Source organism: Tupaia chinensis, unplaced genomic scaffold (genome assembly GCF_000334495.1).
Source record: "Tupaia chinensis unplaced genomic scaffold, TupChi_1.0 Scaffold143830_1, whole genome shotgun sequence".
NCBI lineage: Eukaryota > Metazoa > Chordata > Mammalia > Scandentia > Tupaiidae > Tupaia > Tupaia belangeri.
In genome coordinates, this window is record NW_006203680.1 from 249,947 (window position 1) to 264,283 (window position 14,337).

General features: G+C 46.9%; 1 protein-coding gene across 1 annotated transcript in view; it reads right to left on the minus strand.

Moving 5' to 3' along the window:
• RANBP10 (RAN binding protein 10) overlaps positions 1 to 13,009 on the minus strand; it is a gene marked incomplete at its 5' end in the record, with an annotated part of 46,385 nt that extends 33,376 nt beyond the window's left edge. Inside the window, 1 exon segment of the mRNA XM_006172121.3 lies at positions 12,957 to 13,009. Within this exon segment, the coding sequence (XP_006172183.2) occupies positions 12,957 to 13,009 (53 nt within the window).
• Positions 13,010 to 14,337: the final 1,328 nt, after the last annotated feature.

Consider the following 14,337-nt stretch of genomic DNA (forward strand, 5'->3'; position numbering starts at 1 on the left):
CCACGTAGTCGACCATGGTTCGAGTCCTGGACCCAGTGGCTTAAACTCACGCAGGGCGCGTGTGCGTGCGTGCCCAAGATCCCAAGAGGAGAATGGAGAAGGGATTGCGGCGTGGCCATCCCCTCTGGGGGGTGATTTCTTGCTTTCTATCTCTCTATCTCTCTCTATCTTTCTGGCGAGTGCATGCGCCCTATACAAAAACCTCTCCAAAAAATATAAAGAAAACAAAAATGTCCCTACTCAGTCTCCTCACCTCCACCATGGCTGTTACCATGGTAGTTATCCCAAGCTCTCAGAGTTTCAGGACCAAGAAATAGGATCAATGCAAACCTAAGGCAATGCTTCTCTCTAAGCAGCTGCAGGAAGGGCGGATGGGCAGTGCCCTTCCCGATAGCTCAGGCTGGAAACCAGGGTAAAGGGGGGTAAGAGAAAGGCTGCTAGGAGCCAGCAGGTGGCATGATGTTTAAGGTACTGGATTCCCACATGGCTGATCACAATTTGAGCCCCAGAGTCATAGGTTTGAAAATTGCATCAGGTGAGGGACCAGAAGATGGCATAATGGTTACATCGCTGGACTCCTATGTAGTCAACATCTCAAGAGGAGAATGGAGAAGAAGGGACTACAAAGTGGCCAGCCCCCTGGGGGAAGGGGTGATTTCTATCCTTCTGTCTCTCCAGTGACCAGCGGCTTAAAACTCATGCCAGGCACGTATGCATACATGCCCACGATCCCAGGAGAATGGAGAAGAGATTGTGGTGTGGCCATCCCCCTGAGAGGTGATTTCTTGCTTTCTGTCTCTGTCTCTCCAGCAAACCAACAAGCCCTATAGTAAAAATCTCTCTCTAAAAAAAAAAAAAAGAAAAAAAGAAAGAAAGAAAAGAAAAAGGCTGACTGTGCAGTTAGCTAATGATACCAGGGCTTACACCAGGTGGGGCACACCCTCCCACAGGCACCCAGGCTCTGCACTGAAACAGAACGCAGGCGTCAGCCTGAAGCCAGGGCAGGGCAAGGGATGATATAGCTGGCACCTGCAGAGGAAGGGACCTCCCCTGGGTTATTCCCTTCCCCACCCAAAAGAAATACATTCCTGATACACCAGGAGGAGCCCAGGGGCAGCCAGCATGTGTCCAGCTGGGTCTGGATAGGATATGACTCAGATGGCATCTGGCCCATCTGGCAAGGCTACCCATCAACATCTCAGACTCCCATAGGACAAGCTGAGCTACTACCTATGTGGAACCAGGCTAAGGAAAGGGGCACTGTCCTGCAGAAGTGAGGTGCAAGCTCAACTCCCAGGACTCTGTGTCACTTCTAGGGTTGGATATGGCTCTTTCTTATTGCCCACTGAGCTCCTTTCAAGCTTCTGGAGAAAGTCAGTGAGTGCATGACCCAGGAACATAGGAATCTGTGACTGTACACATCGCTGGATCTGGAGAGATACACATGGGCAAAACCCTTCAAAAGGAGCCCAGGCATATTCCAGTCTTCGCAGGACCCAGGGTACAGATCCCCTGCCCAGCACTAGGAAGGAAAGAGACTGGACAGTAACAGGTCCCCATGATGCTCTATCCTGGGATGGCCCCAGCCTCCCTAGATGACACTTGATAATCTCTGTTTTCAGAGACTGACAAACTCAGGTTTCAGAACTGACCCTTCTGCTATCAAAACCTATCTCAAAGGCTTAACTTACCTTGAAAGATATTGCCTTAAGCCCAGAATTTTTTTTTTCAGGAAGATTTCTGCTATAGAGCACACGCACTCATCAGAGAGACACAGAGAGACAGAGAGATAGAAAGCAAGAAATCACTCCCCAAGGGGGATGGCCACACCGCAATTCCTTTTCCTCCATTCTCCTCCTGGGATCTTGGGCACACATACACACGCATCCAGTGTGAATTTTAAGCTGCCAGGTCTGGGACTCGAACTGCAGTTGACTATGTGGGAATCCAGTGAGGTACACTTTATGCCATCGGCTGGTCCCAAGTCCAGAATTTTTACCTCTGTTTAACACAGAGATGGGGAGCTGTATTTGGAAGAAAATAGAATACTACAGACAAGGAATCCCCATGCTGGCATAAGAACTTCTAGGCCTGCCTGGGAACCAGAGGTTAGCGTAATGGCTATGTCGCTGGACTCCCACGTAGTCGACCACGGTTCACGTCCCGGACCCGGTGGCTTAAAACTCACGCCAGGCGCATGTGTGTGCGTGCCCAAGATCCCGAGAGAAGAATGGAGAAGGGATTGCAGCGTGACCATCCCCCCTGGGGCATGATTTCTCGCTTTCTATCTCTCTGTCTCTGTCTGGCTAGCGCATGCGCCTTATAGTGTAAACCTCTCAAAAAAAAAGAAAAAATAAAAAGAAAATGTAAAATAAAATAACTTCTAGGCCTGCCTGAGTCTCCTCACTTCAAAAAAAAGAACTTCTAGGCCTGCCTGAGTCTCCTCACTTCAAAAGGTTGTAGGGCAGGGAAAAGGAAACAGGCCTGGCTGCCCAGAGGAACAAGGGAGCTGCCAGCCCAAGGAGAAGAAGAGGGGAGCAGAGGGCCCCTCACATGAAACGAGCTACTCAGCAGGGCACAGTGAGCCTGCAGCACAGGCCCCACTGACCAGCACATGAGCTACCGGGGGTGCCAGCTACCTGCCCCTGGGTCCACCTGCCACCCTCTGTACTGGACTGCCCTGCAGCCCCTGCTGTCAGAAATATAGGCCTCGGGTTTAGAAGAGAGTTAGAGGGGGAAAGGACCCCCCCTCAACACACACACACACACACACACACACACAAACTACAGGTCTCTGGGATCTTTCCCTCCATACCCATCTAGGTCATTTCCCAAGGGTATCTCAGATAGAGGAAGGACGGAAGTGATAAAGGCAGATTGGTGGCATGGTGGTTAAGGCGGCTAGATCTCTTATGGCTGACAGCATAATTTGAATCCCAGACATGGCTGCTTGAATACACACCAGGCATGTGAGTGTGCTCAAAATCCCAAGAGGAGAAGGGACTGTGGCATGGCCATCACCCCCTGGTAGTTCTTTCTCACCTTCTCTCTCTTTCTGGTGAATGCATGTGCCCTTCAGCAAATTTTTAAAGAGAGAGAGAAAGGCAGAGAAGGGCTGGGCAGCACCAACCCCATCCTCCCACAGGCCTGGTGCGAGGCAGCTTGCTGCTTCAGCGGTTTCAGAGAATCTCCTATTTGATCCCTTTTGTTGTCAGGGCTGCCTCAAGGCACGCCACAGGCCTGAATTACGGAGACAACCAGTTGGCTTCTTCCCTTGACCAGCCTCACTCAGGCTCTGGCTTGGGAGCCTAGTACAACACTCATAATCATGCCAGGCAGCTGAGGCCTGTTCCCAGGTGTACCACCAGGGTCTAGAGGGAAACACCCAGAAGCCTCGTGGGCCCTGATGGCTCACTCGCTCAGCTGGAGAGAGCGTGGGTTCATGCAGAGAGACCGAGCAGCCCACGGCAGATTCCCATGAAGCCCCTCAGCTCCTGGGGAGGAAGATGCTCCAGAGATGGTGGTGAATGATGGACCGGGTGGGGGCTCATCAGCTGGGAGCCAGGAAGACCTCAGGCTACAGAGAGGGGCGGAACAGTGCCTGCTTGCCAGGTATAGACAAACAGAATTTCCAGGCTCCTGGAAACCCATCTCTGTGCCAAAAATCCCTAAGAAATCCACAGCACAAAGCCACCTGCTCTTGATATTTGCTCCAAGCAGACACTTGCCACTGCGTCTGCTATATCCTAGAAGGATGGGGAGAAGGGAAATTGAGCATCCTATTATTTTCTGTCCATGCTAGCCACACCGTTGGGGGATAGCCTCTGCCCTCGTAAACCCAGCACAGACCAACCCTGGTGTTGCGCCCTGATCTCTGCTATCAGTGGTTCCTGTCCCATGGCACATGCAGATGGGAAATATCAGCTGTTTGCAGACTGCATCCCACCTAGTTCAGTGAGCAGCTTTCTGCTGGACTTATGCTCCTGACGGCCCACTCAGAACAGGCTTGGTAAGTTAAGTCCAAGGAAAAGAAGGTCCCTTGATCATGACCATCCTGCAGAAAGAAAGCAGACAGCCCCCACACTCCCATGGCCCTCCCTTCTGCTGTCCCTGCCACACCCCCAGGCCAGGGCCTGTTGCAGGCAAAACCTATTTCAGAAGGTATGTCACCCACCCCCAACCCCTGGTGGTGGTTCTTCCAGCTATTCCTTTTCTAACAGCTACAATAGAGGAAAGTATCCTCAGTGGTCTGGATCCCATTCTGAAGGACTTAGTAATTAGAGTAACATATGCCACACCACCAAACTACCAGCTGCCTCCTCCACAGTCATGGCAAGGAGGAAATTATCAGCTCCCCAGCTCTGGTGCAGATGGGCTTCCTATCAACACAGCCAAGGCGCTCTCCCTGGCTCTGTGTGAGGCATCAAACACGGAAGCAAGTTTTGTTCCCCTTACCCCCAACTCCCCATTTCAAAGTCCCTAAACTTGGGAGACATCATCCACAACCCTGACTTCCCCTCTCTGCTTCCCTAATACCCAGACCCTGCATTTCCCCGCCAGCTCACCAATGCCAGGGTGGGGCTGCAGGAACACTCACCTGCCTGCAGATCATCCTGCCCTGCTTCCAACTCATTTAGCCAAGGGCTCTGACATTTTTATTTTGAAGCCACACCTGTTCCTTGGTTTCACACTTAAAGAGGCCAAAAAACACCTTGCGAAAGGTAAACATAAAAATGTCCACATCTTCCAACAGAAACCTCTGACCATGCAAGCGAAGACAACACCCGCAATGATTCAGGAGCCTAAGCAACATGGCCTCCTTCGAGAGGCAGTCTCTGCTATCATCTGCCCAGAGTCCAAGTGGATCCCAGACTCCTGACAGCCCAAGAGGCAAAGATGTCCGTGCTGGGGGCTAACTGGTGGCATGGTGGTTAAGGTGGCTGGATGTCACATGGCTGAGTAGTTTGAGTCCCACACCTAGCAGCCTGAAAAATATGCTGGGAATATATGTATATGTGCCCAAGATCCCAAAAGAAGAAATGGAGAAGGGACTGTAGTGTGGCCATCTCCCCTAGGGGGGTGAGTTTCCATTTTCCCTCTCTGTCTTTCTGTTTCTCTCTGGCAAGCACATGCACTCTATAGCAAACTAAACAGAAACACATACACAAACACAAGAGCAAATAAAGATATTCCAAAAACTGGGCTCGTACAACCTATAAGAAAACTCAAAATATGAGTTTCGCTCTGATACATAAACATTCATAAGGGACCGTCAAATGTACAGGTACTTCCCTCTTTGGGTAGGAAGAAAATCAAGCTTTCCCAATAACAATAGCTACTCTTTATGTGCCCCCATTTTTTTGTGTCAGGCATCCTTATCAGTACTCATTTAATCCTCATAAGCATCCTAGACATGAGGTAGATACTAGTGTCATTTCCATTTTACAGATGGGGAAACTGAGGTACAGAGCAGGTGAGAAACTTATTTCAAGTGACACCACTACCAGGATGCCAATGCAGACAGTGTGGCCCCCAGCTTCTTTTTTTCTTTATTTTTTTGGAGAGGTTTTTGCTATTGGGCATGTGCACTAGCCAGAGAGACAGAGAGAGAAAGCGAAAAATCACCCCCCTAGGGGGGATGACCACACTGCAATCCCTTGTTCATTTTCCTCTTGGGATCTTGGGCACGCAGGCACATGTGCCCGGCAGGAGTTTAAACCACTGGGTCTGGAACCCGAACTGTGGTTGATTACATGGGAGTCCAGTGACATAGCTGTTACACCAACCGCTGGTCCCTCCCCCCAATTCTTAACCACTGAGCAACACTGCCTCACAATCCAACCACAGCCCTCAAGGTCTGTCTCCCCACATGACCAAATGTGAGCCAGCAACTGACTCAACGGAACTAAACCCTGATAGATAGAAAGGGGGCAGTCATTCCTCCTACAGATAGAGCCCTCCCCCCACACTGGCATAATGGATAGGGCACCAGGGTGAGGCTGAGCTCCATAGGAAGGCTTTACCAAGCTCAGGGCAGGCCGCAGGCCAATAGGACCTGTCTCAAGATGGTTCCAGAACTACACTTGGCTGACTGAAGTTTACTATGCTGAGGCAAAGACCAGAAAAATTCAGAACAACCTTATCCAAAGCCAAGGGCATCATGCCAGGCTCTGAACTCACTCTGGGAGAGCAGTGATAAGAAGATGTGGTCCAGTGGCTGAGACCTGAAAGTTGACAACTTCTTCGCATCCAGGAGGCTGTTCTTGGCGACTGCAGCTTCACCATGCCACAAAACGAATATATTAAATAATATCGTAAATGCTAGGAATACCATGTGGGTTACCATGAGAAAAAGAGAAAGAAGGAAAGTTGAGAGGCTCATGAACATTCAAAAAAAGCAAAAAAATGACTGTTCTGAAGGCTAAGCTCTATCATAAACAATGCCACGCCAAGAAAACACATATGAAAAAGACTATGAAGACCAGGAAAAGAGGAACACCAAACAAAAGAATGATGAAACACTCCACAAGGGGCAGTATCTGTCTTATCTGTTGGACAGAGAAGGACTGGCCCGAGCTAAAGTACTTTCCAATATAATTAAACAAAAACAGAAAGAGAGAGCAGGAAAATGGGAAGTCCCTCTACCCAAAGTTCAAGCCCAGGGAGAAACTGAAGTATTAAAAGTTATTCAGGGACCAGCAGATGGCATAATGATTATGTCACTGGATTCCCATGTAGTCAGTCAGGGTTTGAGTCCCAGACCCAGTGGCTTAAAACTCACATTGGGCATATATGCATGCGTGCCCAAAATCCTGAGAGGAGAATGGACTGCAGTGTGGCCATCCCCTCCTCCTGGGTGGGAGGGTAATTTCTCACTTTCTGTCTTTGTCTCTGTCTGGCGAATGCACATGCCTTATAGCAAAAACATCTCTTAAAAAAAAAATTATTCAATAAAAAGTAGAAATAAAAAAATAAATTTAAAAAAATTATTCAAACAGGAAAGAGAAAGGAGGAGGCATGGAGGAGGATGGTTACAAAAGTCTGCTTTGCTGGAGATGCTTTTACTAGAAAACTACCTAAATATGAAAGATTCATTAGGCCAATGGGCTTACATTTCAGGAAGGCCCATATAACACTCTGAACTGAAAGCTACCTTTTGCCTGCCAATGCTTGGTGTAAAGAAGATCCCTCATTCCCACTATATACAACTTTGGACATTATCACCAAAGGTACTGTCACTGAGGTAAATGTGAGCAAGTTGGGCCTTGTGACACAGGGAGGTTATCTAGGGGAAATATGCCCAAGTTACCAACCATCCTGAAAATGATGGATGGATAAATGCTGTTTTACTGGTTTGATGGCAGTTGCATATAGGTAACTCCTTATAATTTTTGAAGATGATAAACTAATCTGGAAAACCATCATGACTGTGATGTTTCTGGATATAGCCAGTCTTATACGTCTGCAGCCATCAAAAGATTGTTTATTAAATTGTATAGAAACATTAAAGTGGCCTGGTTTTTTTTTTTTTTTTTTTGAGAGGTTTTCACTATAGGGCGCGTGCGCTAGCCAGACAGAGAGAGACAGAGAGACAGAGAGAGAGAAATCACCCCCCAGGGGGGATGGTCATGCCGCAATCCCCTCTCCTCCATTATCCTCTTGGGATCTTGGGCACGCACGCACATGCGCCTAGTGTGAGTTTTAAGCCACCGGGTCTGGGACGCGAACCGCGGTCGACTACGTGCGAGTCCAGCGACATAGCCATTACGCTAACTGCTGGTTCCCACACACACTGGTTTTATAATAAAAAAAAAAAAATGTGGTCCTAGGCCAGCCAGTAGCATGTTGGTTAAGGCGACTGGAATCCATATAGCCGACTCCATTTTCCTCTTGGGATTTTGGGCACTCACACACACACGCCTGGAGTGAGTTTAAGCCACCAGGTCCAGGACTTGAATCGCAGTCGACTACATGGGAGTCCAGCAACATAGCCAGCTATTACACCAACTGCTGGTCCCAGACAATACTTCTGTTTTTTGTGTTTTTTTTGAGAGGTTTTTGCCATAGGGTGTATGCGCTCGCCAGACAGACAGAGAGAGACAGAGAGACAGAAAGCGAGAAATCACGCCCCAGGGGGTATGGCCACGCTGCAATCCCTTCTCCTCCATTCTCCTCTCAGGATCTTGGGCACGCACGCACATGTGCCCGGCATGAGTTTTAAGCCACCGGGTCAGGGACGCGAACCGCGGTCGACTACATGGGAGTCCAGCGACATAGCCATTATGCTAACTACTAGTCCCAATACTTCTTATAAATAATATCTAAAGCAAAAATATGCACTTTGCACAAAGATGTCTCTGAATGTTCGTCAAAACAGCAAACTCCCGGTCAGCCAGGTGACATGGTGCTTAAAGAAGCTGAATCCCACATGGCCAACTGCTTGACTGAGTCTAGGACCCAGCAGCTTGCCAGATGTGTGTGCTTGCATGCCTGAAATTCTGAGAGGAGAATAGAGAAGGGATTGTGGTGTGACCATCCCCCTGAGGGGTAATTTCTCTCTCTCTCTTTCTCTCTCTGTCACAAGCACACTCACCCTATTAGTAGAAGGGGGAAGAAAAAAAAAAAGAAATAACAAACTCCTCCAGACAAATACAAATTTTCAGTAAGGCGGAAAGGTTGGTCAAATGGCTCCACATGAACTACTTGCTGATGGTCAAACGGGAAGCAAGAATGTGTATGCCAACTATATGTGCACACACTTATCTCAGAGGAGGGTGTGAATGTTCACAAAGCCCCTCTGAGCCAATGGGGCCAAATGCAACATTGACCTGCAAACAACTGCTGAAACCCCAACTGATGGCCAGTAGACCAGGAGAGACCCTCAAACATTTCTTCTGAAGTTAATACCAAAGCTTCAAAATCTGAACCTAGACAAGGCTACCACCCCCACCACCACCCCTTCCACCAACCACATATCCAAACAGTTCAAACAGTTCAATTAGCCTTCATCTCAACCAATGGCTTACTGGAAATCAGAAGCAGTTGGAAGAAAAGCTTTAGCTGCTATCATCCTCCTACCTCCCAACTGACAAATATGTAAAACAGTATCAGGTCTGTTTAGGAATGATCATGCTTTCAGTCCTTTTTTTTTTTTTTTTTCAACTAAAAAAGGGGCAGGGGATATCCAGAAAGTAGAAAGAACCAAAGGAGATTCTGATATTCCAAACCTATCATCACTCCTGAGAAGAGTGTCCTTTATTCCATCCCCATGTCTATCCTGTGCCATATCCAACTAGAAATGTAGCCAGCCCCATACCCTGGGAAAGCCAGGGGTATCTATCCTTCCCAGAGAGAAGCCCTATCTAGATGCAGTCTGACTCCTACTTTCCACCTGAAGGAATAATCGGAGAGATGATCAGATATGGCAGAAGGAAAGCCCTGAGGAGCTGGCAGGCAGAGTGAAAATAAAGACAAGTGCAATATCCCCTGAACACTTAGGCCTCTTCTTCATGTCAAAAAGAGATGCACCAGCGAGGACCAGAAAAAGGTGTCAACTGTCCTGATGTGTCAGCGTGAGGCCAACACACCTCATCCATCATCTCTCAGTCCCTTCTTTTCATAGGTCCACCTTTCTGCCTCGGTTGAGTTTGACTTCACAAGGGCCAAAAATGGATTCCCCTGTAATTTTACATTAGCGATTCCCCTGTAAATTTACATTTTACATTAGCAAAGTACGTGATTGGCAGCTGGCCTTAGACCAGCTCAGAGGAATTAAAAATCTCATTTTCTGGGACCAGCAGTTAGCGTAATGGCTATGTAGCTGGATTCCCACGTAGTCAACCGTGGTTCAAGTCCCAGACCCGGTGGCTTAAAACTCACGCCAGGCATGTGTGCGTGCGTGCTCAAGATCCCAAGAGGAGAGTGAAGGAGAAAGGATTGTGGCGTGGCCATCCCCCCTGGGGGGATGATTTCTTGCTTTCTATCTGTCTCTCTCTGTCTGTCTGGCGAGCACACGCACCCTATAGCAAAAACCTCTCCAAAAAAAAAAGGAAAAAAAAAATCTCATTTTCCAAAAAAGGGAAACAGACTAGGCTGGCCCCAAGGAGAGCTTAGGCAGACCTAGACATCCCCTACCTGGTCTACTTCACTCTGGATTCTAAACTCGATGGGGCGTGCAAAAACAGTGTTTACTGAAGGAGGATGAGCATATGGACCCCAGAATGCCAAACCCAGCACATGGTAAAAGGCTATACCCAAAACCACCTGAGAGACAAAAGTGATGGTTTCCTGATGTAGGGGCATTTGCTTCTGTTTAATTTCATTTGTAGTTTTAAAGAATTATTTATTTATTGGGACCAGCAGTTAGCGTAATGGCTATGTTGCTGAACTCCCATGTAGTTGACCGTGGTTCGCGTCCCGGACCCGGTGGCTTCAAACTCACACCGGGCGCGTGTATGTGCGTAACCAAGATCCTAAGAGGAGAATGGAGGAGAAGGGATTGCGGTGTGGCCATCCCCCCTGAGGGGTGATTTCTCGCTTTCTATCTCTCTGTCTCTCTCTGTCTGTCTGGCGAGCGCAAGCACCCTATAGCAAAAACCTCTCCAAAAAAAAAGAGAATTATTTATTTATTTATTCCATTTGTTATTATCGTTTTTTAATTAGACCAGAGAAAGAGAGAGAAAGGAAAAGTGAGAAAGCAAGCCGCCAAGTCCAGGACTCAAACTATAGTCGGCCATGTGGGAATCCAGTGCCTTTAACCACCATGCCATCTGCTGGCCCCTCATTTGTATTTTTAAAACAGATCAAAAATTCACACACACACACACACACACACACACACGCAAAAAAAAAAAAAAAACTCAAAAGCTTCAAAAATAGAACATTTTGCTTTTTAGTCCTATCCCCAGTCACCTATCCCTTCCCTAGGGACAGCCAACAACACAAGTTTTTCTGTAGCTTTCCAAAGGTGTTCTTCGCACATACAAGTAGATACAGATATGTTTGTTTTCTGTCTTTTTTGTGTGTTTTGCATATTTGGTAGCATGTTATATGGTGTTTGTTTTGTTTTTAGATTTTTGCCATAGGGTACCTGCGCTGGCTGGAGAGAGGCAAAGAGAGACACAGAAACAGGGGGGGGATGGTCATGCCACAATCTCTTCTTCTCCATCCTCTCAGGATTTGGGGCACGTATGCACATGTATCCAGCAAGTTTTTCAAGTTGCTGGTTCAGGACTTGAACCACAGAGTTAGCCATGTGAGTTCCACTGTGCCACCTGTTAGCCCACTATACAGTGTTTCATGAATTCTAGTTTTCCCTTAACAATAAATCCTACGGATTATTCCAATTCAGCACCTAAAAAGCCCCCTCCATCTTTTTATGGTTGCATAGTTTTCTTTTGAACAAATTTTTAAATTTTTATTTAACCAACATTCATAGTTGCTTAAAGTGCCAACTAGTAACAGACTGCGTAGTTACTTTTCTATGTTAAACCCATTAAAGCCTCTTTTCTCTACTACCAAAGCAGTATAAAAGTTCAAAGAACACATTTAGAGGAAGAATAAGTGGAAGAATCAGTTTATCCTTAAAATAAATTATTTTTCCTTGTTCAAAGGCAGAGCTACAGATACCATAGACACAACTAAGTCAAGGCTAGGAGCTTAAGTAACAAAGAGCATAGTCAGAAGCTACCCAAAGAGGTCACACATGCCACACTTTCTGACCAACCAGGAAAGACTCATTTTCACTCCGATCAAAGCAAAACAAAACAAGTCAGATTCCTGACAATCAGTTAAATTATAAGTGAGTCTACCTTGTCAGTATTTGAAATCAGTCCATTAGAGAAAAATCAATGACTGATACTAAACACAGATTGGAAAAGACAGAACGTTCAAGTGTTACTCCCCTTGTGAAGAAAGTCAGTTGCCTTCTCTGTGTCACAGACAAAGAGGAGAAGACCAGAGAAAACAAGGATTCTGCCTGCCTCCATGATGGTCAAGGGCAGGTTGTGCCATGTCACTTCTGCCACTAAAGGGACAAAGGGACATAGAACTATCTTCTGGAACCCATCAGCTCATAGTAGAGGATCGTGTCTCCAATTCAGGACTGAGTATGAGTCAGGCTGGTAGAAGAGGGTCATCTGTAAGGCTCAGAGCATTCTGCAGATGACAGATCACACACACATCCTCTTATTTATTAGGAAACCACGGGCCAGTCAGTGGCATGGTGGTTAAGGCAGCTGGATCCCACATGGCCTACTATACAGGTCAAAACCCAAATCTAGCAGCTTGAAAGACATGCTAGATACATTTATGTGCATGTCCAAAATATTGAGAAAATAGGAGAGCAGGGATTGTGGTGTGGCTTGGGAGAAATTTCTCACTTTCTCTTGGTGAATGCACATGCACTATAGCAAAGTTTAAAAAAAAAAAAGAAAAGAAAGAAAGGAAGAAAGAGAGAAAGAAAGAAAGAGAGAAATTGCTTCTACCACATTCCACGTGTGAGGCCACTTAGAGACTTTGATCTTTAACATGGTGAAATAACAAAGGAGCCAGGTTGGCAGTCGTGTTCCTCCCAGTACATGCCTGAGTCCCAGTCAGCAAAAGCCAATAGGAGTGAGGGGTACTGAGGCGTATCCCCACTGGGAGCAAGCTCAGGTCACTTGGTTTTGATTACAAACAGTTCAAATTCCATGAATGACAATCACTTGTCAATTAATTTTTGGAATGGAAGCCCATACCATCCTGGCCCAATGGTTGCCTTCCAGGATCTTTTACCCAATAGCTTGAGATAATACTCCGGTTTCTCTTCAGATCATATAAATCTTTCGCCTTTTACCAATAGCTTGAGATACGTGGTCAGCAGACTAAGTTCTCCCTAGCCTCTCAGCTGCCACCATGACCCTACCACAGAACCAATCAGGACAGAAGAACAAATGTTCTCTGAAACAGTGACTCACCAGGAAGTCTATTCATGTTGACGCCTTGAGCTGACAGTCCTATTCCCATGTACCTTTAAAAAAAGCACACGCACAAAGTTTTTAGTTAGCAAATAATTATGCATCTCTCACCTCAAATATTTCTTAATTATAGAAAAAGTCAACACAATGAATGTAAAGACTCCTTTAACATACTAATGGTTCTTGAAGAATCTTGACATTTTTATTTCTTGTTTGTTTTTACATTTTGCCATAGAGCACATACACTTGTAAGAAAGAGACCAAGACTGAAAGAGAGGGAAAGTGAGAAATCATCTCCCCAGGGAGGATAGCAACACTGCAATCCCATCTCCTCCATTCTCCTCTTAGGATTTTGGGCAGGCATGCCTGGCATGTTTTTGAAGCCACTAGGTCTGGGACTGGAACTGCAGAATCAGTCATATGAAATCCAGTGCCTTCTACCTGCTGGCCCTACATTTTTATTTCTAATGGAAAGCACCCTATTGCCTTATGTAGCTGAAAGAGAGGGTTTTGTGTGTGTGTGTGTGTGTGTGTGTGTGTGTGTGTGTGTAACCATTAACCACACTGCTTCATGTTCAGAGAGAAGTGTACTGAAATCACTGCTTCCAGTCCCTTGGATTTCTGGCTCTGACAAAGGTAACAGAAACTACTCTTAAAAATGCCTAAAGTGAGCAGTTTAATCTTAGGCAGTGCTCGGCAGAACAATGCAAGGCCAAACCCACAGGGACAAGTCACTCTGCAGTTAAGGACCTGGACTGGTACAGGCTGGATGTGTACAAATCCTCAAGACTTCTCAGAGACCAGCAGTTGACATAATGGTTTTGTCGCTGGGCTCCCATGTAGTCAACCGTGGTTCAAGTCCCAGACCCGGTGGCTTAAACTCACGCTGGGCGCATGTGCGTGTGTGCCCAAGATCCCAGGAGGAGAATGGAGGAGAAGGGATTGCAGTGTGACCATCCCCCCCAGGGGGTGATTTCTCGCTTTCTGTCTGTCTCTGTCTTTCTGGTGAGCGCACGCGCCCTATAGCAAAAACCTCTCGAAAAAAAAAAGACTCCTCGCTTAGGGCTTCTTCTCTGGATGTCTCAAAACTCATTACTCTTCCCCACTACAATCACACTGGCCTCCCAGACCATGCAAAGCTAAGGAGCGGTGATGTGCAAGGCCTCCAAGACTTCCCACTCTTCCCATCCCAGGTGCCTAAGCAACTAAGCAAAGTGAGGACCATGCTGTGGCAACTCAAAGAGATGTCTTAGCGGCATCATAATAGAGCAGGCCAAAGACTTCCCATTCTTCTCACCCCAGGTGCCTAAGCAACTAAGCAGCTCACAGCAAAGTGAGGACCATGCTGTGGCAACTCAAAGAGATGTCTTAGCGGCATCAT